The sequence below is a fragment of the Eumetopias jubatus genome, unplaced genomic scaffold (assembly GCF_037043125.1).
Source record: "Eumetopias jubatus isolate StellerSeaLion01/CBP00866 unplaced genomic scaffold, mEumJub1_p1.0 scaffold_16, whole genome shotgun sequence".
Taxonomy (NCBI): domain Eukaryota; kingdom Metazoa; phylum Chordata; class Mammalia; order Carnivora; family Otariidae; genus Eumetopias; species Eumetopias jubatus.
The window spans coordinates 36946061-36970436 of record NW_028274822.1 but is presented as its reverse complement, the minus strand read 5'-3'; the positions used below and the strand labels follow the sequence as shown (position 1 = coordinate 36970436).

General features: G+C 44.9%; 1 protein-coding gene across 9 annotated transcripts in view; it reads left to right on the top strand.

Moving 5' to 3' along the window:
• The window catches only part of MOCOS (molybdenum cofactor sulfurase), a 65508-nt gene that overhangs the window by 10179 nt on the left and 30953 nt on the right, over nt 1-24376 (top strand). For all 9 annotated transcript variants that reach the window (XR_015766930.1, XR_015766929.1, XR_015766928.1 and 6 more), the window contains exons 4-9: nt 960-1601; nt 4576-4652; nt 7046-7245; nt 10408-10524; nt 11353-11811; nt 17534-17696. Coding sequence is in view for 5 of the 9 variants with exons in the window: in XM_028098280.2 (XP_027954081.1) it covers nt 960-1601; nt 4576-4652; nt 7046-7245; nt 10408-10524; nt 11353-11811; nt 17534-17696 (1658 nt within the window). In the remaining 4 variants the exon portion in view is untranslated. The remainder of the gene's footprint in view (nt 1-959; nt 1602-4575; nt 4653-7045; nt 7246-10407; nt 10525-11352; nt 11812-17533; nt 17697-24376) is intronic.

Sequence of the window (24376 nt, the reverse complement as noted above, 5' to 3'; positions counted from 1 at the left end):
TACGGAGTGGGGCAGCCCCGAAGCACAGGCGGGTGGCCCTGAGGCATGCACAGCTGTTGTATGGGGCTTGGGGCTGACGCCAGAGTGCCTGAGGGCCAGAGTGACCAGGAGGGACCCAGTTTCCTAAGTCTCATTTTCAGAGAGAGGAAAAACGTTTCCTTTGGGCTTTCTTTTCATGTTTCATTAGGCACCGTTCATCCTCCCTCCCCAACCTTTTTACTAATATGTGCACTTGAAACAGCTCTTTATATTTTTCCACATGTAATAATTGTTTTTTAGTAATTTCCAAGTGGTGCCTAAAGTTACTTGAGTTGGTATAATTTCAAGTTATTTCCAATTTGCAAGGGATGCTGGTCTGCCAATATTAAAGGCACCATGAAACAAGTTGGTGACTTAAACCTCGCTGTGATAGAGCCAGAGAGCAGACCAAGGAGAGAGTGTTTTGTAGGATTAAGAAAGGTTGTCGTGGATTTTTACCTTTTTTTAAAAGATTTATTTATTTTTATTTATTTGAGAAAGAGAGAGACAGAGTGCAAGAGAACGGGGGGGGGAGGGGAAGAGGAAGAGAGAGAATCCCAAGCAGACTCCCCGCTGAGCACGGAGCCCTGACGCTGGGCTCGATTTCACGACCCTGAGATCATGAGCTGAACAGAAATCAAGAGTCAGAGGCTCGGAGGCTCGACCGACTGCGCCACTCAGGTGCCCTGTGGATTTTTATCTTCTCTATCGAGGGTGGGGACGTGGGAGGTGAAGCTGCTTTTGCCAGTTGGAACCTGTTTGTCATTTCCGTGTGCACTTGCTCTGCCCCTGCCCTCACTTGGCCGTTGTGGTGAAGCTGATCTGGGTTTTTTCCTAAATATGAAGGCAGAGAGAGGTCCTATGTAGTAGAGATACAGCTGCCTCCGAACATGTGAACCCAGGGAGACCACGGAATTGGCATGACACTGTGCTTCTTCCAGGATTCTGGCGCACTTCCACACCTCCCCGGAGGACTACAGCGTGATTTTCACGGCAGGGAGCACGGCTGCTCTTAAACTGGTGGCAGAGGCCTTCCCGTGGGTGTCCCCGGGCCCGGAGAGCAGTGGGAGCCACTTCTGTTACCTCACCGACAGCCACACCTCCGTGGTGGGCATGAGGAAGGTCACCATGGCCATGAACGTCACCTCCGTCCCGGTCAGGCCAGAGGACATGTGGTCAGCGGAGACACAGGGTACGGCCGCCCGTGACCCCGACGGCCAGCTTCCGCATCTGTTTTGTTACCCTGCGCAGAGTAACTTTTCCGGAACCAGATACCCCCTGTCCTGGATAGGAGAGGTCAAGGCCGGGCGGAGGTGCCCTGTAAACGTGCCTGGGAAGTGGTTCGTGCTGCTCGATGCAGCCTCCTACGTGAGCACCTCCCCTTTGGACCTGTCGGTTCACCAGGCCGACTTTGTCCCCCTCTCCTTCTATAAGATCTTTGGATTCCCCACTGGCTTGGGCGCTCTGCTGGTGAATAATCGTGTGGCTCCTCTGCTGAGGAAAACCTACTTTGGAGGGGGCACAGCCGCGGCATACCTTGCAGGAGAAGACTTCTATATCCCGAGACACTCCGTGGCTGAAAGGTAACCTCACTGTGGCAGTGGCTGGCTGGAGTTCAGGAAGGGGGCTGGCCTGTGTCACCTACAGGGTTGTACAAGGGACCAGACTGGCCGCTGGGGTCAGGGGGCTTGGAGTCGGAGGCAGGGATGGAGGCTGGCGGCTGGGCTCAGATCTGGGAGGTGGAGGTTGGCTGGGGCGTGCCCTAGGTGGCTCAGTGAACTGGGCCCCCATTTGTGGGCTTCTCCACAGCTATGAGAGGACAAGGGCTGTAGGCAGGAGAGGTGAAGGGCTCTCAGGAGAGGAAGGAGGGTGGGCCACCAGGCCTTTTCCCAGAGTGCAGACAAGAGGTGCAGCAGTTTATTCAAGCAGTCCTTTAAAAGATGGCATCATTTGGAACAAGTTAGCGAACGGACGGCCCAGCTGGTAATTCAGCTGCTGGAATCCACTCAACCTGGCAGCTGGTGGGCAAGAAGATACCATTAATTCAGAAGCCACCAGACGTGTGGGGCGCTGTTAACAGCCGCATCTGTGAGCCCTGTGAGTGACAAAGTGACTTTGAGGGCAGGCAGCTACTGGCCGGCAAACGGCATAGGCCTCGGCTGGCTTTGTGGGTTTCTGTGTCTTCCTCAGGCTGCAGGGCAGGTGGCGTGGGGAGCCAGGAGCTCTCCCAGGGGCTGATGACTGGGCCTGTAAGGTCGAAGGCGGGAGAGGGTGAAAATGACAGCTGACCCAGGGTTCTGCTGGGGCCAACAGCGGGGAACACCATGGGATTGGGCCAGGGAGCTACTCACACTGCTGGTGCCTCAGAAGGCCCGGGCCTGGATGGGAAGCTGGGTCAGATCCCCCACAGACCCGGGGGCAGACTCAGGGTTCTGCAGATAGGGCCGTGTCCCCAGCAGTAGAGTCAGTCAGTGGTCAAATGTTTAGGCCCCAGATCTGGGTTCCTGGCGGGGGAATCCTGGCTTTACCACACACCAGCTGTGGGGACACAGACATGTGACTTGGTCTCTGCACCTCGTGTTTTTCTTTCCTTCTTTCTTTCTTTTTTTTTAAAGAAACAGAATCTTCTTTATTTTTATTTTTTATGATTTTATTTATTTATTTGACAGAGAGAGAGAGCACAAGCAGGGCGGGGGGGGGGGTTGTTAACAGCAGAAGGAGAGGGAGAAGCAGACTCCCTGCTGAGCAGGGAGCCTGATGCAGAGCTTGATACCAGGACACTGAGATCATGACCTGAGCCGAAGGCAGATGCCCAACCGACTGAGCCATCCAGGCACCCGTGGTGTCTCTTTTCTTTAGGACTTCTCCATAGTTGGGGGATTCTGAAACAAGAATGCTAATGTAAAACATTTTGTATCCAAGTCTGATAATATAGCAAGTAATATAACCAAGTGAGAAGACAATGGCAGGCACACATCATACAAATTAAAGGCAGATCACAATGACAACTCAAACTTTATTGAGCCAATAGGAGCATCTGAAGGCCAGGAGAAGTGGGGCAGCTCGGAGTGGGCAGCGTGAGGGTGGGCTGGGCTGACCACCACTTTACTTCCATTGGGCGGGTTGCCTCATAGCAGGTGCTGCACCAAGATTCCCAGAAAGCTGAATGTATTTATTTACCACTAGAAGCCTCATTTTTTTCTTGTGAATTTAGGACTAGAACTCAAGAGATTTAGTACTCAACCCAAATGTTTTCTGAATATGTACCCAGACCATGCTCTTAATTGTTTTATAACCTAAGGAGAGACAACCTTTTATGGAACCAGAAAACCTTCCTTTCCCCCAAGGGTTTATTAATTATTGATTAATAAATAATTATTTATTACTGATCTATAACTTAAGTCATTATAGGCTAATAATGTTTAATTTATTAAAGATTATTAATTCACTAGTGATTAATAATTAGTAATTGATTCATTATCAACTAATTCATTATTAATTCACAACTGATTCGTTATTAATTGTTGGTTCATATACTTGTTTCATAATTATTATTAATGCATTGGTTTTATAAGGAAATTAACATTTCAGTAACAACATTCTGAGCAAATCTCATCCCTACAATATTAAAATATGAAGCATAGTATTTCCACTGAACGCTTCAACTTGCTTTGGTAACTCACAGCCCGGCCCCCAGAGGCTGCCGTTTGTCACCGTCCTTCATCCCCATGCTCCCCGGAACCTCCTGTCTCCAAGCTCCCCGCTCACCTGCAGTAGTCCGAAGCCTGACTCTGCTTGTCAAAGCCTGGGTCCCATCCTATCCCTGCTCTCTGCTCAGAGCTCTTAAGACACAAGGTATCTCTGCAAGGTAGACGTCCTCTGACTTTATCTCCTACCACTCTCCACCTTGCCGGCTCATTCCCAGCTCATTCCCAGCTCATGCGCACTCACTCCTGGCCTCAATGATGTTCTTACGATTCGGGAAGTGTGCCTGCCTCGGCCTCCTCAGGGTGTTTGCTGCCACCTCTCCCTGGGATGCCATTTCCCTCTGAAACTCTGAACTCAGCTGTTTAAAAGATGATACTTGGGTTCCATAGAGTTTGGAATGATAGTGTTTCCAAGATGATGTGTGGTTCCATAGAGTTTGGGATCACTGACATGTAGTACATTGATCATGCTTAACTGATGCCCTGTCAGTGGTGTTCTCTTGGGGTCAAGGGCAGCATTTAAAGAGCCCAAAGCACTTGAGGTTTTGTCAAAATCTTCATGGGGGCAGGATAGCATTTCTCAAGGTCGTGACTCTCTTTTAGCTCCCTTTACCCCTGTGGCCATCCTCTCCTAAGAAAGCTGCCAAGCAAGTCAGGACCAGAGGTGGCCCCATGGGTCTTGGTGTGCAAAGCCCTCTGTCCTGATGGGGAGAATGAGCAGCGGTTTATAAGGCAGCAGAGAGAAGGTATTCAGAGATTATGGCTAAGCCTAAAATCAGAACCTTGTTACACTCCACAGAATGCACATGGAGAAGTTGACTTGACCTTGTTTCCCTCAACACTGTTACAGGTTTGAAGATGGCACCATCTCGTTTCTTGACGTGATAGCACTAAAACATGGATTTGATGCCCTAGAGCTCCTCACAGGTCAGTGGACCCTTTCCTCCATGTCAGATTTTCTCCTGAAATGGGCACGGTTTAGGTAAGGACATGGGTCTGTGCGAGTGGCTGGCACTTGGCTGCTGAACCCTGGATGAAGTTGAAGCTTATTCTCAAGAACTTCAGAATGATTTCTGAGGCAAGAGCAAGAGACTGAGGTGCCTTTTTTGTTGTTGTTGTTTTGCCAGTTAAAAGAACATTTTAACGAGTTAGAGATATTATAAATCAGAGATGAGTAGCTTCATAGCAGCAGACGAACCATCCTTGGTCCTTGGACTGGGAATGGTTACAGATCCGGAGACCTCATTCCACCGTTCCCTTGCTGGGTCCTCCCTCCTGTCACACGGGGGAGCTGTGTGTTGAGCCCACTTTGCCCATGAGGAGCTAATACTCAGAGAGGTTAAATGCCTTCCCCAGGGTCAGGGACCTAGTAATTGAGAGGGCAGGGATTTCAACCTAGGCCATAACAATGCCTAACCCTGGCATACCTTGCGGGGGGGGGGGAGGGGGCTCAGTCAGTGAAGCCTTTGCCTTTGGCTCAGGTCATGATCCCAGGGTCCTGGGATCGAGCCCCGCATTCGGCTCTCTGCTCTGCGGGAAGCTTGCTTCTCCCTCTCCCACTCCTCCTGCTTGTGTTCCCTCTCTCGCTTGTCTCTCTCTGTCAAATAAATAAATAAAATCTTAAAAAAAAAAAAACGCCTAACCCTGAGCCCCAACCACTGTCTCTCCTGTTGGCCTTTGCAATAATGCATGTTTTCTTTCCTGGTAAGCGGGAGACATTCACTGTAGGCTGACACGCCAACAGATGTCACTTCCCATCATGTGGAGTTTGACACAAAGGTATACATGACTAGAAGAGCCTCTGACTCATGAGCCAGGCAGACACCATCCTGTTGTGCTCCTGGGCACTCCTCCAAAGGCTGAGCTTATAGAACTGGGTGGTGCTGTTTGTACTATCCATATAGAAATAGAGTTGTGGTGAACCAGGGATGTGGCTTAATGATTAGGTGGTCCTTCCTTTCTCTCTCTCTGGTCACAATAATGAGACCCTTCAGGTTCTCAACCTGAGCCCGATACTGGAGGCAGAAAGGATTCTTGGGAGGGGATGGGTGGGTAGCCCTGATGGTAATGCAGGGAGGTGAGTGGACATCATCCAGGACAAGAGGAAATAATAAAGACAAGCACTGAGCGATGAGCACTTTTCCAAGGAAAGATATTAATAGATACCCACACCGCAAGCTACAGGTCTGTCGGGGGCTGGGGCACCTCTGAACTGAAAGCAGACTGACCATATCGGTTCCCCAATAAAGCAAATCCTGATTATTCCTACTTATTTGCTCCTTTGGAAAAAAATGTGAACTATCTGTAACATAAAATGCACCATTTTATCCAATTTAAGTGTACATTTCAGTGGCATTAAGTACGTTTGCCTTGTTATGCAGCCATCCAGCACTGACCATCTCTAGGACTTCTGCATCATCCCAAACTGAAACTGTACCTATTCGACAGTAACTCCCCTTTGCCCCTTCCCCTGGCCCAAGTAATCTCCGTTCTCTTTTCTGTCTCTACGAATTTGCCTATTCTAGGCACTTATAGAAGACACAATATTTGTCCTTTTATGTCTGGCTTATTTTACATAATGTTTTCAAGGTTCATCCATGTTGTAACACGTATCCTTAATTGATTTGAAGAGTGTTAAAATGATTTAAACATGAAAAGAAACAGCAAAAAAAAAAGGTACATTTAAAGATAAAATTGTGAACTGGCTGGGTCAGTTGGTGAAGTGTGCGACTCTGGATCTTGGGGTTATGAGTTCCAGCCCAGCATCGGGTGTAGAGATTACTTAAAAATAAATTTTAAAAACTTTAAAAAATACTAATAAAGATAAAATTGTGCATTTTTGCCATCTGTAACCCAAGGGTATAAATTAAAAAAAGAAAAGCGAAGGATGACAAGATTCCTGTGACAATTCCACAGAACAGCAACAGTGAGGTGTTGGTCAGGGCCCCGCATCTACACATTAACCATACGGACAGTACCACACACTGTCTACCAGTATTTACAACCATTAATCTGAGCTCCAGCTTGGTGGTTAGAATGATCTTGTTTTTCTTAGAAATGAGTGAGTGAGGGGCGCCTGGGCGGCTCAGTCGGTGAAGTGTCAGCCTTCGGCTTGGGGCATGATCTCAGGGTCATGGGATCGAGCCCCACGTCGGGCTCCCTGCTTAGCAGGGAGTCTGCTTCTCTCTCCCTCTGCCTCTCCCCCTACTTGTGCTCTCTCGCTCTCAAATAAATAAATAAATAAATAAATAAATAAAATGAGTGAGTGAATTACATGTGAAATTCATGTTTCTCTCTGACGTTTCACAATCGTTTTTGAGGTGGAATGGAGAATATAAAGCAGCACACCTTCACCTTGGCTCAGTACACCTACACTGCCCTGTCTGCCCTCCGGTACCCCAGTGGAGCCCCTGTGGTGCGGATTTACAGTGACTCTGAATTCAGCAGCCCGGAGGTGCAGGGTCCGGTCATCAATTTTAACGTGCTCGACCCCAGTGGGAACATCATTGGTTATTCCCAGGTGGGTCTCCTTATCACCTTGCACCCTCATTCACAGCAGAAATGCGGTCCTCTGGCACTCTGCCGCCTTCTGGAGCCCTGAAATGTGCGGTGAGGGTCCTGGGGTGCTTGCGGCAGCTGTGGGAAGGGCAGCCCGGGCGTGGGTGCAGGGACCCCGGCCCTTCCTTAGAGGCTCTGTACTCTCGTTTCCATGCCGTTCTAACTGGCGTGGCTGTTTACTTTACCAGCCCTCCTTTTTCAGCCAGAAATTGTCAATTTCGAGTGTGAGGAGAGGGACGCAGAGTGATCGCCGTGGAAGGGGACAGCTGACAGCTTGCCAGCTGTTTAGGGAAGGCACCCTAAAAGAGTGTAGACAGAAAAGCAGTATAAGACAGAAGAGTACTTCTCAGGTCGTTTCATGTCTATTCAGCATGGCGGCCCCAGTGACCGGATCACGGCATCACACAAAACGTGGGCCTGTTACCACCAGGTATTTGCCTGCGGCTTGGAATTCAGAACTCCTTCTTTACAACAAGTATCGCAAAAGCCCTTATTTCTGCCATAGTTCATGCATATTATGAGTTCAAAGGATTTAGTAGTTTGGTTATAAAATAGTTTGTGCAAAAGTGCTCTTTGCATCTATTTTCCCATGAAAACAGGGCAAAGAGTGGAGGATGGGAACTGCTGGGGTCCTTGCCATAGCTGAGTAAGCTGGTCACTGTTCAGTCAATTAAAATGTCCAGAGTCATAGCAAGCACTCAGACATGGTGGTAGATGGTCACCAGATGGGGTGTCATAGGCTAGCAGGGATGGGGAGCCCGAGACCCATCCCAGAGCATGGGTTCCTAGAGCAGCTCTGTGAGGAGCAGTTTCAATGGTCAGGTAAGTTTGGAAGAAAGTGCTCATCTTCCCTTGAAAGCCATGATCCCCATTCACCTTTGTTAAATGCAGAATTTCTCAAACAAAATCCATTTCTCAAGGAAGCATATCCACCCCCTCTTCTCAATAGCCATAAACTATCTGAGGAACAAAGTTGAGAACTATGCTTCTGGGGACGTGTCGATTCTTACTGGTATCTGGGGAGGGGACATTTTACAACCACAGGTTGTCTCTTGGGTAGGTTTACTGTGCAGACCCCCGCTCAGTAAGTCACTGGCAGGCCGATGCCACAAAGAAGCATGCGATTTTAAATGCTTTTGGAGGATGGTGGAAAACGCATCAGGAGGAAACGTTTTGCCTTCTTAAATACATTATTCTGGGTGACTGGTAAAGTAAGTCTCATTCTTGGACCTAAATAAGTTTGTATTTCCTGCGTGGTGTGAAGGAGGACAGACAGGTGACCGTGAAGTATGCTGTGTCAGGCAGAGCAGGGAGGGAATGCCTCATTTGGCCAGAGAAACCTCGAAGAGGAGAAGAGCCCTGGGGTGGGGGCAGGGGGAAACACCTGTTTAGGTGTCCTGCTGACTTCACTAGGTCTCTTATTCCACGAGCCTGGACCCAGGACAAGTTTCTCTGTCCGTGTGTCTGTAAAGGCAGCTGGTCACATGAGGGACCAGTGGATTCCATGGCCGAGGCCTGGAAATCCAGCCTGGTTTCCCCAGGCTCCTTCCCTGTGTCGGAATTCCACAGGGATATTGGTGGCCTTCAGAAAGATCAGATGGTTTCATGGCTGGGTTGGGCTCTCTTTTCAGGAGATTTCAAAAGAATCTGTGATTCTTTTCAAAGTTAGCTTTCCATAAGAAGTTTGGGGTTCTTGTTTTTGATATCAGGCCTCCTAATTCCATCCTTCCCTCTGTGGAAGTCACTCTACTCAGTGGTTAAGAATGTGGGCTCAGATTCTGACTGCCTTTTGTTGGCTCTGTGAGCTTGGGCAAGTTAGTGTAAACACTCCAAGTGTCCATGAAATGGGGATGGCAAAGTACCCTGCTGATAGTATTGCTCTGAGGATTGAATGAGATATGCTATTGAATGCCTGAGCACGGGGCCCAGTAGGAAGCAAGTGCTCAGTAAACGCTGAGCATGAAGGCACCTGGGTGGGGAGGCTCCCATGCTGCACTCTGGTGCGGCTGCTTTCTTGATGTCCCCAGATGTTGTGCTCATCCTGCTGCTGAAACCAAATCTTTCACTTGGTCAGGCACCAGCCGGGATCCCACGGGGCTCAAGGTGAGAGGGTACCGCCTCATAATGGGAAATTAGGAGGAAGGGTTAAGTGTGGCCCAAACAGCCTCTTCTAAGTGGAGGCCTTCTCTCTTCCTGAATCTTGGTGGGTTTGTGACTCACTCATAACCAGGAGGATGCCACAGAAGGGGATGCTGCGTGGCAGCCACATCAGAATTATTCCTTGGGATGTCCATTCTGGGGCCCAAGTTACCATGTAAGAAGGTCTACACTGAGGCTGCCATGCTCTGAGGAAGCCAGCCGTGTGGAGAGGCCAAGCACAGGCCCTCTGGTGGCAGTCCTGTTTTGAGCCCTCCTGGCTGGGAGGCCACACACACACACACACACACATACACACACACGCATAAGTGAGTCTCCAGATGATTCCAACTCCCAGACACAACGTCACTCCCAGCCTTGGCGTCTTTCCTGCTGAGAGTCGGGAAATCATGGAAAAGAGTCAAGCATCTCCTCTGCACTCTTTCCGAATTCCTGACCTACTATAGCTGCGAGCACAAAAAAAATGGTTATTATTTTGTTCCACCAAGTTTAGTGGCTTGTTTCACAGCAGTGGTAACAGACTGCGAATGTGGGGTTTGGGGGTGGGCACAGGAGACTTCTATTTCCAGTTGGCAGGGGTTGGGGTGGAGCAGTGAGGGAGCCTCCCAAGCAGCTATCCGTTGAAAGGAGGCCACCTGACTCTGGAGATGGGGTTGGCCTGACCCAGTGGTTCTGCCAGGTCTCAGCTCTGAGTGCCAGGGAATGCCTGAATTTCATTAGCAGGTCTCCACGTCACTGAACTATTTGCCCAGGCTAAAGGAGCAGAGTTGCTTTCCTGAGGCCCCTCAGTTCAACCCAGAGGATGGCTTCTTCTCACTCTGACAGTCCAGGGTAGGCAGCTAATGTGAAGACAGCCCCGGTCTCAGCACTGTGGGAGGCGCCATTGCTGTTACAGACTGCTGGAAGCACATGCTGACCGTGTGGTGACATCCTTTAACACCGGTTTCATGTCATATTGAACCCACAGGTGGATAAAATGGCCAATCTTTACAACATCCACTTGCGAACTGGCTGCTTCTGCAACACTGGGGCCTGCCAGAGGCACCTGGGGATAAGTGATGAGATGGTCAAGAAGCATCTTCAGGTTGGTAATGCTGGTCATCTCCAACGGTGGCCTCTCCAACCACCCTGGAGGCTGGTCTTGTGTCTGGGGTCAGAGATCCCAACCAACCATGAACTGGATTTTACTTAAAAAGAGAGAGGAAGGCCCGCTACAGAAACAAATGCAGTTTTAGATAGAATATTTGATCCTGAGGAGTGTTGTGACCCCAACTCTTTAGGTGACTGACCTGGGTTCAGCACGGGGGCAGGTAGGTGCCCTGAGCAGCGACTGATACCGGGCAGCCCCGCTTGGAGAAAATTGGGGACCCCTCACCTTTCTTTCCCCACCTCCCAGCAGGAGCACCCAGCCTGCTTTGGCTTTTGTAGTGGCCTTGGCTGGTCATTCACAGAGGGAGCATCTCTGTCTTGCCTTCTTGTCAAAGGGCAGCTCTCAGGGATGCAGCCCTCCCTTTGGTTCTGAGAGAGGCTCAAGGGAGCGACCAGCAGGTGTTTCTCCTGCCTCAGCCCAGGGGAGACCAAGAAGCTGACCCATCAAGCTTCTGAAACTTTGGTCTGTCTTTTGACGTGTCTGTGGGTTGGCATGGCGCGTGGCTCTGGGTAAATACCTTCCGTGCAGTATTTCTTCTAAACTTTTTAATGATCCATTGAGATTAGTATTGGCCCCAATTTACACCTGAGCAAAGCGAGATTCACAAGGGAGTTCTTATGCTTAGGAGACCATGGTTCAGGCACACAGTGCGTGTTACTGTTGCAGTTTCTTGTCCTGGGTTAAGTTTCTTCTTCAAAACGATTTCCAATTTATCCATGAGGAATGAGTCACTCTGGCTGACTTATTTCCCTTTTATTCTAGGCCGGTCATGTCTGTGGAGACAATGTGGACCTCATAGATGGGCAGCCTACAGGGTCTGTGAGGATTTCCTTTGGATATATGTCTACACTTGAGGATGCCCAGGCCTTTCTCAGGTTCATCATAGCAATGCAACTGCGCGGCTCTGATGGACAGCCCCTCCCTCAGACCGCCGCTGGGGAGGCTGGAGCCCTGTCAGAGAGCGAGGCTCAGGACGCTGTGCTGGCCACCACGGACAGATGTAGTTCCTCACCTCAGAAAGAGGCCCCCACGGCCTCTGGGGTTTGTAACGTCTTGCCGAGCACTGTGGATGCAGGGGGTTCACACCCACCTCCGCTGATGGCCACCAGGACCCAGCAGACCTCTTTAGAGAAAGCTGCAGGAGTCCTGGATGGGGGCCTTGGGCCACATGTCATCACCAACCTTTACCTCTACCCGATCAAATCCTGTGCTGCATTTGAGGTAAGAGTTTTAAAGGAGGCACAGAGACTGCTTTTTGTTGTTCTTGTTGTTTACTTTATGACTTTTTTTTTTTTGATAAAGTGAAGAAAAAAGGACAGAAGGTAAAGCAAAGCATGCAGAAAATCAAAATCATATTCGGAGTATCGTGACATATGAAGGGTTGTTCTCATTCTGCCTTTCTTGGTTTGGGCTGACTTTTGAGCATGGCTCCACTTGGAGGTACACTGGAGATGATTCTGTTTCTGAATGGTGAACACCTAGTTACTCTTAATAATTATAGATATAATTTTCACTGAATGCATGTGCTGGTTCCCTGCTGAAGCATTTTACATGCTTTGTTTCGTTCCATCTTTAAAACAACAATGTGAGGTACATGGGAGTATCATCCCCATTTTATAGATAGCCTGAGGGCTATTGAGGTTAAGCACTTTGCCCAGTGATTGATGAGCTAGGAAAGATTTGAATCCGGGTCTGCTGATTCCTTGGGTCAATGCTTTTATGTGACTTGTTCTGCTCAGCCCTCCCTGTGGATATGAACTGTGTTATGTCTTGAAGTGTGCCCGCCTGGTGATTACCTGAGCTGGGAGGCTGGCCAGCCAGCCCTGACATGCCTGCGGTGGCAAAACTGAAGCTATCTTTCTATGATCTGTGTGTGTCTCAAGTCCCAGGCAAAGGTCCCAGACTCCTGAGCCTCTGGAATAACAGGCTCTTTAGTTCCTGATCAGACATACCATGGTCAGGGCTGTTTGTGGCCTGCCTTTCAGGGTGGTCCCATGGGAGCCTGTCCTCCAGGCTGAGACTGTAACAAGCAAGTTCACTTTCACTTCCTAATGGAGGAAGGTGAGGAGTCCATGTTTCCCATGTGTGTGAGGACTTGTATCTTTCACAGACTCGTCATGTTCCGTAGGATAGCCACATAGCACAGATACCCCATGGAGGAATTAGTGTCCCATTTCACAGATGAGGACACTGAGACTCAGTAAGTTTTGCTAAAGGTCTTCTAATCCATCTTCTCATTCAAAAACTGCATACCAAGGACCTGCTATCTGCCAGGTCTTGGGCCAACACCTGTTATACATTGATGAGCAAAATGGAAAATGTTCCTTCCCTTAGAGAGTGCAGTATCTCAGAAGGGACAGACACAAGACCAAGCACCACCCAAGTGAATAGAATCACACTGGTAATAAGGGCCCATGAAGACATGAAGATAGAATTCTGGTGGACAGATGTCTTAGTCCATTCTGGCTGCCATAGCAAAGAGCCATCAACTGTGTGGCTTATAAACAACAAAAATTTATTTCTCATGGTTCTGGAGGCTGCAAGTCCAAGATCAAAGTGCTGGCAGATTCGATGTCCAGTGAGGGTTCACTTCCTGGTTCACAGACAGTGTCTTCTCACTGTGTCCTCACCCGGCAAAGGGGTCAGGGAGCTCTCTGGGGCCTCTTCTCTAAGATCTTTAATTACATTCATGACAGCTCCACCTTCATGATCTACTCACCTTCCAAAGACCTCCTAACCCCCAATGTGAGGGTATTAGCTGAGGTTTCCTTATGATTTCTGTAGTTTTGGCAGGAATTCCATAAGAGTGATACTATACTTTCTCAGTGCATCCCAGAAGGAGACACACTCTGTTCATTTGTCTCAATGCTGGTGACATTAACGATCATCATTTGCTTAAGATGGGGTCTGCCAGGTTTCTCTACTGTAAAATTCATTAATAAGTAATTAATCAGTATTTCATGGAGAGATATTCTGAGGATATGTAAATATCCTGTTCCTTGTCAAACTTTTATTCACTAGATTTAGCATCTACTGATGACTTTTGCCTAAATCAATGATTGGAATGATGATTGCAAAATGGTCATTTAAGAAATTCCATCATTCTTTTTAGATTTATTAGTTGCTATTCTATTGTAGGATAGAGCTTTCCTTCTTCCATGTTTATTTAGTCATTAATTCTTCTCTCTCTTTTTGTATCTTCATGGACTCATCAATGCTGATTTTGCTCAAAAGGTTACAACCCATCTTTATCAGTATTTATTTCGATGCTTAAATTGCCACAGACTTGGCCCCTGGGAGCTCCTTCAGGTCAGATCCTGTGTCCTTTTGATATGTCCCTGTTATTCCTTGAGCATTTGCTTACTTTCTGGTGCAATAATGTGTTCTAGGCTCATTCTGTATGTCCCCTGCCTGAGAAATGGAATGGGTCATTTCATCAAAAGCACTTCACTTCTTACATCAGAGAATGACATTGAGAAACTAATACTTGGTTGCCAAGTCTGATCCTTGACCTTGCTCCTATGCCCTCTGAGTGTACAGAGCTTAAAAATATTTGCTATTGTGACAGATTATCATAAACTTTTAACAGGACTCATCTGATTAGATTGGGCCCAAAGGTCTCCCCATTGTAGGGTCCTCAACTTTAATCGCACCTACAAGTCCTTTTTGCCTACTTCCGGGGATTGGGATGTGGACATGTTTAGGAGGACCATTATTCTGTCCACCACATATAGGTACGTGTTAAGACTTTTGGGATACTCTGCATACATGTGTGCATACACACATCTGTATTTTTATATCTATCTATCTATTATCTATCGATCTATCATCTGTCTCTACCAGCTAGCCATGCTCCCAATTTCCCACTAACACCTCCACTTTCAATCCAATACCACATTGTTTATTCTATCTATGCCCCTCTCCATACTTGTAACTCCTGTTAGAAACCTGGCTTCTATACCTTCACCAGATACTTATTTGCTCAACTTCTCCTTCTGTAACCAAACTCCTGCTGCAGCAGCTGAAGGCTCAGCCCCACACATGCCAGTTCCCCGCCTCCTCAGGAAGAAGAAAGGAGGAAAAGGGAAGCCAGCACATTACATTTTTTAGATGGCAAAATAAAAGAGAAAATTATAGACCTATTTCCACAAATAGGTGAAGAACTGTGAAGAGGCTGAGGTTTGCCCTCCTTGTAAGCTAACCAGCTAGCCTGCCACAGTGTTCTCAATGCTGGCAGAAAACACGAGACTCCTGGGTCAGAGACAAAGGGATTTATTACTCACAGAACAGCAGGCAGCATGAGCTTCATGTTTGTGTTGCTTCCCTGTGCCCCCCAAGTCCCAAGAGGGGTTACAGAGGGGCCCAGGTGGGTGGTGTGCACATGGCTGAGGAAACCCTCCCTCAGGGAACCGTATTCATAATAGGATGTGAGCAAACATGCCTAGCTGTTGCTCTGAGGAAGACATTATAATACTGGACTGTGAGCAAACCTGTTCTCCTACCCAGAGGCTTGTAGTCATTGTATTTACTTGTATTCTCTATACAGACATACTCAGAAAGGTAGTCTGGAACGAAAGGGCAGTTAGTACTTCTGCTCGTGACAACAGACACGCAGAAACAAGAGACGTGAAGATCGTCTCCCAGTAACACATTGTCTTCTAAAAAGTTATTTGTAATTCAAAACATATTTTCCTACAGAAATAACGATGGTGGTTTCTGGGCTTTCCAATAGAAATAATATTTAATAATAGATAAATAAATAAGAAATAATGATGGTGGTTTTGGGGCTTACCCGTAAAGGCATATAGACCATTATATTGCAGAGCTTGAGTGTTGGACCAACAGAAGCAGCTATAGTCTTTGGGGAGACTATTGGATACATGAGAAAAATTGAAGGGAGAGGTAAAGAGATTAACACCTATGAATCATCTGATATAGTTTAGTTGCTTTACATTTTATATTTCATTTTAGCTTTCAGCCAATACTATGAGAAATGATAATAATGTCCATCCTACATGTGACAAAGCCAAGACTCAGGAAGGTTAGGAAGTTGTTCAAAGCTAATAACGGTTGAGGTGGGATTTAAACCCAGGTCTGTCAGTCTCCAGAGTTGTCCCCACCCCCCATTACATGACATTTCTGCTTCCTGAATACAGGGCTCTCCCTGCTTGAGGTGAAGCTTACCTTGACTTTCTTCCTCCTTGAGTTCTGTGCCCTCTCCCTGTGCCCTCTAGCCCCTCTCCTTTACTTTCCGTGGTGCCTCAGTCTTCCTTGAGGTCCCTCACTGGAAGACCCACCCCAAAATGCCCCTTGATTAAAAATTGCTTCCCACTCTTCATCACCTGCTATTGAAGTTTTCAGGTTCTTTTGGGTGGCTGAATTGAGTGCTCAGAGGAAAACAATTGGATGAAATTGATTCATTCACAGTTTGAGAATGATTGTCTCTTAACTATTTCAAAAGCATTTTTTTCACCTTTGCCTATGCTTTTCTTCAGTGGAGAGCTGGTTCCAGAAGAGCCCTCACTGATGGGGCTACCGGACATGCGCTGTTTCCTGCAGTGCTGTTAGCAACTAGGCTGTGGACAAAAATCCTGTGAAGACCTGGCCATACTTCATTGAAATGTCATTAGTTTTTCTCTAATGCCCTTTTTCTGTTCCAGGATCTCATCCCAGATGTCATATTATATTTAGCGGTCATGTCTCCTTAGGCTTCTGTGGGCTGTACCGGTTTCTCAGACTTTCTTTGTTCTTGATGACCTTGACAGTTTGAGGAGTACTGGTCAGGTATTTTTTAGCATGCCCCTCAATTTGGGTTTGTCTGATGTCTTTCTCATGGGGTTACGGGGTTTTTTTTTTGGGAGGAGGACCACAGAGGCAAAGTACTATTCTCATCATATCATATATCATATTGTATCATATCATATCATATCATATCATATCATATCATATCATAGTACATACTGTCAACATGACTTATCACTATTGATGTTAATTAACCCTGATCTCTAGTTGAGAGAGTGTTTATCAGGTTTCTTCACTATAAAGTTTCTCCTCCACCCCCTTTCTGTACTGAACTCTTTGGAAGAAAGTCAGTAAGTGTAGCCTACATGTAAAGGGTGGGGAGTTATACTCCTCTTTCTTGAGGGGGAGCATCTACATCAATTATTTGAGGTTCTTCTGTATGGGAGATTTAAATTTTCTTACTTAAATCTTTGGGTATTTATTTATTATGTATTCAATCAGGTATTTATTTCAGTATTGACTCCTGAATATGTATTTTATATGTTGGGTTATAATATAGTACTACATCATTATTCTTATTTTTGCTCAAATTGTTCCAGTTTTGGCCGCGGGCATGCTTTCAGCTGACTCTTGCATCCCTTTGACATACTCCCATCATTTGGTTTTTTTGAGTATTTCCTTACTTTTCTACCACCACCAGATGCTCCTGACCCAGCCCTAGAATCAACCATTTCTCCAGTGACCTGGCCATATATAGCCACAATTTGTGTGAGAAATGTCTATAGTATGAGGGCATGCCTATACAGCATTCACCACTGTGGAAGGATAGAGAAAAAGTGAGAGTGATGGAAGTCTGTGGGGAGGGGAGCTTAGAGGTGGGTGGAGTGGAGACTTACTTTCCATGCACACCCTTGCTTTCTCTGAATGTTGCTCCATGCACACACATTACCCCTTTAAAAGACAGGTTGAAGAGGAGAAGGGTAGGAAGTGGCTCTGGAGGGTGAATGGAAGGAATCTAGTGCTCACATGGTCTCCTTTGCATTGTCTACTTTGCTTTCCCTTCCTTTCTTTCTTCATTTCCTCCTTTAAGAGTATGTGCTGCATTCATTAAGTCCGTCTGTACTTGTGCAGCCACAGTGCAATGATGTGAAGACCATTTTTGAGGAGCTCCGTCCTAAAACACACTTACCTTTTTGTTTAGGTGACCAAGTGGCCCCTAGGAAATCAAGGGCTGCTGTATGATCGGAGCTGGATGGTTGTGAACCACAATGGTGTGTGCCTGAGTCAGAAGCAGGAGCCCCGGCTGTGCCTGATCCAGCCCTTCATTGACCTGCAGCAGAAGATCATGGTCATCAGAGCCAAAGGTGTGAAAACTGGGTTCATTTTCACAATTCAACTGTCAAGAGTAGCTTTTATACTCCTATGAAGGTAAAATAATAGGTTTTCCTCTACCAAATATTAAAATAATCCTAAAGTAAGTCAAATGTTGTCTAAGAGAACACACCAAGTTCTTGCTCCTTGTGTTTTGAGAAATCTCAGGAGTGAGGTTAAAGATCTGACAAATCACTCAGAAATAAAGAAGTATAAAATTTAAAATTATGCCTTTTCACTTACATTCCCTTTATTTTAGTCACTTGTCATAATACATACTCAAGCTTTAATTCTTCCTTGTTGATTTTTTGTTATGAACTATCTAACATATATAAAAGTATAGATCAGCTCTGTCCAATGGAACTTTATGTGTTGATGGAAATGCGCAATATGTATATTGTCCACATTGGTAGCCACTGGTTACATGTGGCTATTGAGCACACGAAACGTGGCAAGTGAGAAGTGCACAGATCAGTAGTGTTTTTGTATGTTCATGAGGTTGTGCAACCATCACCACTATCAACTTCAGAACATTTTCATCTCCATAAAAGAGAAACTTTGTAGCCATTAGTAGTCACTCCCCATCGCTGGCCTCATCTCTGACCCCTGGCAACCACTAATCGAATTTCTGTTTCTATAGATTTGCCTATTCTGGATGTTTTGTGTAGATGGAATCACGCGGTATGTGACTGGCTTCTTTCGCTTAGCACCATGTTTTCAAGGGTCATCTACAGTGTTGAATAATATTCCATTGCATGGATATATCATTTTGAAAAATCTATTTAGTAGTTGATGGATATTTAGATTGTTTCCACTTTTTGGCTATTAGAAATCATGCTGCTGTGAACATTTGTGTACAAGTACAAGTTTTTGTGTACAAGTTTTATGTGGCCATATATTTTCCATTCTCTTGGGTATGTACCTAGGAGTAGAATTGCTGGGTCATGTAGGAACTGTATGTTCAGCCTTTCCAAGGTGGCTGCAACGCCATTTTACATTCCCACCAGCAATGCACAGCAGTTCTCATTTCTCCACGTCCTCAACACCTGTTATTTTCTGTTGTTGTTTTTCAGTAGTCATTGCAGTGGGTGTGTAGAGGTACCCCTGTGGCTTTGATTCGCATTTCCTTAATAACTAATGATGTTGACTATCTTTTCTTGGGTTTATTGGTCATCTGTATATCTTCTTCAGAAAAATATTCAAATTCCTTGCTTATTTATTTTTGAATTATTGAGTTGTAAGAGTCCTTTCTGTATTCTGTATACAAGTCCCTTTTCAGATCAATGATTTTCAAATATTTTCTCTCATTGTGTAAGTTGTCTTTTTATCTTCTTGATGGTTCCATTTTACTTTTGATCTGTCTGCCTGTATCACAATAATTGAAGTGAGTTTCCTGTATCCAGCATAGAGTTGGCTCATGCTTTTTTATCCACTTTGACTATCTGTGTATTTTTATTGTGTCCTGTTGGAATTTTGATTGTAAAATCACATATTTTGTAGTCATATATTTGTAATCATATTTTGATTGTAATAACATATTAATTTCAAAAGAATTTATGTCATATAATGTTGAATCTTTTATTTATAATAGTGTCTCTCTCATTTGCGACTTCTTTAATTGCTCCAAATTTTAATATTTTCCTGAAACTTTTACACTTTTTTTTATGTAATAGTTTTTTTTAAAATTTTTTTATTGTTATGTTAATCACCATATATTACATCATTAGTTTTTGGTGCAGTGTTCCATGATTCATTGTTTGTTCATAACACCCAGTGCTCCATGCAGAACGTGCCCTCCTCAATACCCATCACCAGGCTACCCCATCCCCCTACCCCCCTCCCCTCTAGAACCCTCAGTTTGTTTTTCAGAGTCCATCATCTCTCATGGTTCGTCTCCCCCTCTGACATACTCCCCTTTTCTTCCTCTCCTGTTATCTTCTTCTTTTTCTTTTTTCTTAAAATATGTTGCGTTATTTGTTTCCGAAGTACAGATCTGTGATTCAACAGTCTTGCACAATTCACAGCGCTCACCGTAGCACATACCCTCCCCAATGTCTATCACCCAGCCACCCCATCCCTCCCACCCCCGACCACTCCAGTAACACTCAGTTTCTTTCCTGAGATTAAGAATTCCTCATATCAGTGAGGTCATGTGATACATGTCTTTCTCTGATTGACTTATTTCACTCAGCATAACAGCCTCCAGTTCCATCCACATCGTTGCAAATGGCAAGATCTCATTCCTTTTGATGGCTGCATAATATTCCATTGTGTATATATACCACCTCTTCTTTATCCATTCATCTGTCGATGGGCATCTTGGCTCTTTCCACAGTTTGGCTATGGTGGACATTGCTGCTATAAACATTGGGGTACACGTACCCCTTCGGGTCCCTACATTTGTATCTTTGGGGTAAATACCCAGTAGTGCAATTGCTGGATCGAACGGTAGCTCTAATTTCAACTGTTTGAGGAACCTCCATACTGTTTTCCAGAGGGGTTGCACCAGCTTGCATTCCCACCAACAGTGTAGGAGGGTTCCCCTTTCTCCACATCCCCGCCAACATCTGTCATTCCCTGACTTGTTAATTTTAGCCCTTCTGACTGGTGTGAGGTGATATCTCATTGAGGTTTTGATTTGGATTTCCCTGATGCCGAGCAATGTTGAGCACTTTTTCATGTGCCTGTTGGCCATTTGGATGTCTTCTTTGGAGAAATGTCTGTTCATGTCTTCTGCCCATTTCTTGATTGGATTATTTGTTCTTTGGGTGTTGAGTTTGATAAGTTCTTTATAGATTTTGGATACTAGCCCTTTATCTGATATGTCATTTGCAAATATTTTCTCCCATTCTGTCGGTTGTCTTTTGGTTTTGTGGACTGTTTCTTTTGCTGTGCAAAAGCTTTTTATCTTGATGAAATCCCAATAGTTCATTTTTGCCCTGGCTTCCCGTGCCTTTGGTGATGTTTCTAGGAAGAAGTTGCTGCGGCTAAGGTCGAAAAGGTTGCTACCTGTGTTCTCCTTTAGGATTTTGATGGACTCCTGTCTCACGTTTAGGTCTTTCAACCATTTGGAGTCTATTTTTGTGTGTGGTGTAAGGAAATGGTCGTTTCATTCTTCTGCATGTGGCTGTCCAATTTTCCCAACACCATTTGTTGAAGAGACTGTCTTTTTGCCATTGGACATTCTTTCCTGCTTTGTCAAAGATTAGTTGACCATAGAGTTGAGGGTCCATTTCTGGGCTCTCGATTCTGTTCCATTGATCTATGGGTCTGTTTTTGTGCCAGTACCATACTGTCTTGATGATGACAGCTTTGTAATAGAGCTGGAAGCCCGGAATTGTGATGCCGCCAGCTTTGCTTTTCTTTTTCAGTATTCCTCTGGCTATTCTGGGTCTCTTCTGGTTCCATACAAATTTTAGGATTATTTGTTCCATTTCTTTGAAAAAAGTGGATGGTATTTTGATGGGGATTGCATTGAATGTGTAGATTGCTCTAGGTAGCATTGACATCTTCACAATGTTGATTCTCCCAATCCATGAGCATGGAACGTTTTTCCATTTCTTTGTGTCTTCTTTAATTTCTTTCATGAGTATTTTATAGTTTTCTGAGTACAGATCCTTTGCCTCTTTGGTTAGATTTATTCCTAGGTATCTAATGGTTTTGGGTGCAATTGTAAATGGGATCGACTCCTTGATCTGTCTCTCTTCTGTCTTGTTGTTGGTGTATAGGAATGACACTGATTTCTGTGCATTGATTTTATAGCCTGCTACTTTACTGAATTCCTGTATGAGTTCTAGCAGTTTTGGGGTGGAGTCTTTTGGGTTTTCCACATACAGTATCATATCATCTGCAAAGAGTGAGAGTTTGACTTCCTCTTTGCCGATTTGGATGCCTTTGATTTCTTTTTGTTGTCTGATTGCTGTGGCTAGGACTTCTAATACTATGTTGAATAGCAGTGGTGAGAGTGGACATCCCTGCCGTGTTCCTGACCTTAGGGGAAAAGCTCTCAGCCTTTCCCCATTGAGAATGATATTCGCTGTAGGTTTTTCATAGATGGCTTTTATGATATTGAGGTATGTACCCTCTATACCTATACTCTGAAGAGTTTTGATCAAGAAAGGATGTTGTACTTTGTCAAATGCTTTTTCTGCATCTATTGAGAGGATCATATGATTCTTGCTCTTTCTTTTGTTAATGTATTGTATCACGTTGATTGATTTGCGGATGTTGAACCAGCCTTGCAGCCCAGGAATAAATCCCACTTGGTCATGGTGAATAATCCTTTTAATGTACTGTTGGATCCTATTGGCTAGTATTTTGGTGAGAATTTTTGCATCCATGTTCATCAAGGATATTGGTCTGTAATTCTCTTTTTTGATGGGGTCTTTGTCTGGTTTTGGGATCAAGGTAATGCTGGCCTCATAAAATGAGTTTGGAAGTTTCCCTTCCATTTCTATTTTTTGGAACAGTTTCAGGAGAATAGGTATTAATTCTTCTTGAAATGTCTGATAGAATTCCCCTGGGAAGCCATCTGGCCCTGGGCTTTTGTTTCTTGGGAGATTTTTGATGACTGTTTCAATTTCTTTAGTGGTTATAGGTCTGTTCAGGTTTTCTATTTCTTCCTGGTTCAATTTTGGTAGTTGATACATCTCTAGGAATGCACCCATTTCTTCCAGGTTATCTAATTTGCTGGCATAGAGTTGCTCATAATATGTTCTTATAATTGTTTGTATTTCTTTGGTGTTGGTTGTGATCTCTCCTCTTTCATTCATGATTTTGTTGATTTGGGTCATTTCTCTTTTCTTTTTGATAAGTCTGGCCAGGGGTTTATCAATCTTGTTAATTCTTTCAAAGAACCAGCTCCTAGTTTCGTTGATCTGTTCTACTGTTCTTTTGGTTTCTAGTTCATTGATTTCTGCTCTGATCTTTATGATTTCTCTTCTCCTGCTGGGTTTAGGCTTTATTTGCTGTTCTTTCTCCAGCTCCTTTAGGTGTAGGGTTAGGTTGTGTATTTGAGACCTTTCTTGTTTCTTGAGAAAGGCTTGTATTGCTATATACTTTCCTCTCAGGACTGCCTTTGCTGTATCCCAAAGATTTTGAACAGTTGTGTTTTCATTTTCATTGGTTTCCATGAATTTTTTTAATTCTTCTTTAATTTCTTGGTTGACCCATTCATTCTTTAGTAGGATGCTCTTTAGCCTCCATGTATTTGAGTTCTTTCCGACTTTCCTCTTGTGGTTGAGTTCTAGTTTCAAAGCATTGTGGTCTGAAAATATGCAGGGAATGACCCCAATCTTTTGGTACCGATTGAGACCTGATTTGTGACCTAGGATGTGATCAATTCTGGAGAATGTTCCATGGGCACTAGAGAAGAATGTGTATTCCTTTGCTTTGGGATGGAATGTTCTGAATATGTCTGTGAAGTCCATTTGGTCCAGTGTGTCATTTAAAGTCTTTATTTCCTTGTTGATCTTTTGCTTAGATGATCTGTCCATTTCAGTCAGGGGGGTGTTAAAGTCCCCCACTATTATTGTATTGTTGTCAATGTGTTTCTTTGCTTTTGTTATTAATTGCCTTATATAATTGGCTGCTCCCATGTTTGGGGCATAGATATTTACAATTGTTAGATCTTCTTGTTGGATAGACCCTTTCAGTAGGATATAGTGTCCTTCCTCATCTCTTATTACAGTCTTTGTTTTAAAATCTAGTTTGTCTGATATAAGGATTGCCACCCCAGCTTTCTTTTGGTGTCCATTAGCATGGTAAATGGTTTTCCACCCCCTCACTTTCAATCTGGGGGTGTCTTTGGGTCTAAAATGAGTCTCTTGCAGACAGCATATTGATGGGTCTTGTTTTTTAATCCAATCTGATAGCCTGCGTCTTTTGATTGGGGCATTTAGCCCATTTACATTCAGGGTAACTATTGAAAGGTATGAATTTAGTGCCATTGTATTACCTGTAAGGTGACTGTTAACTGTCTGTTGTCTGTGTTCGTTTCTGCTCTTTGCTGCTTTTAGGTTCTCTCTTTGCTTAGAGGACCCCTCTCAATATTTCTTGGAGGGCTGGTTTCGTGTTTGCAAATTCCTTTAGTTTTTGTTTGTTCTGGAAGCTTTTTATCTCTCCTATTTTCAATGATAGCCTAGCTGGATATAGTATTCTTGGCTGCATATTTTTCTCGTTTAGTGCTCTGAAGATATCTTGCCAGTCCTTTCTGGCCTGCCAGGTCTCTGTGGATAGGTCTGTTGCCAATCTAATGTTTCTACCATTGTAGGTTACATATCTCTTCTCCCGAGCTGCTTTCAGGATTTTCTCTTTGTCTCTGAGACTCGTAAGTTTTACTATTAGATGTCGGGGTGTTGACCTATTATTATTGATTTTGAGAGGGGTTCTCTGTGCCTCCTGGATTTTAATGCCTGTTTCCTTCCTCACATTAGGGAAGTTCTCTGCTATTATTTGCTCCAATATACCTTCTGCCCCTCTCTCTCTCTCTTCTTCTTCTGGGATCCCAATTATTCTAATGTTGTTTCGTCTTATCATATCACTTATCTCTCGAATTCTGCCCTCGTGATCCTGTAGTTGTTTCTCTCTCTTTTTCTCAGCCTCTTTATTTTCCATCATTTGGTCTTCTATATCACTGATTCTCTCTTCTGCCTCATTTACCCTAGCATTTAGT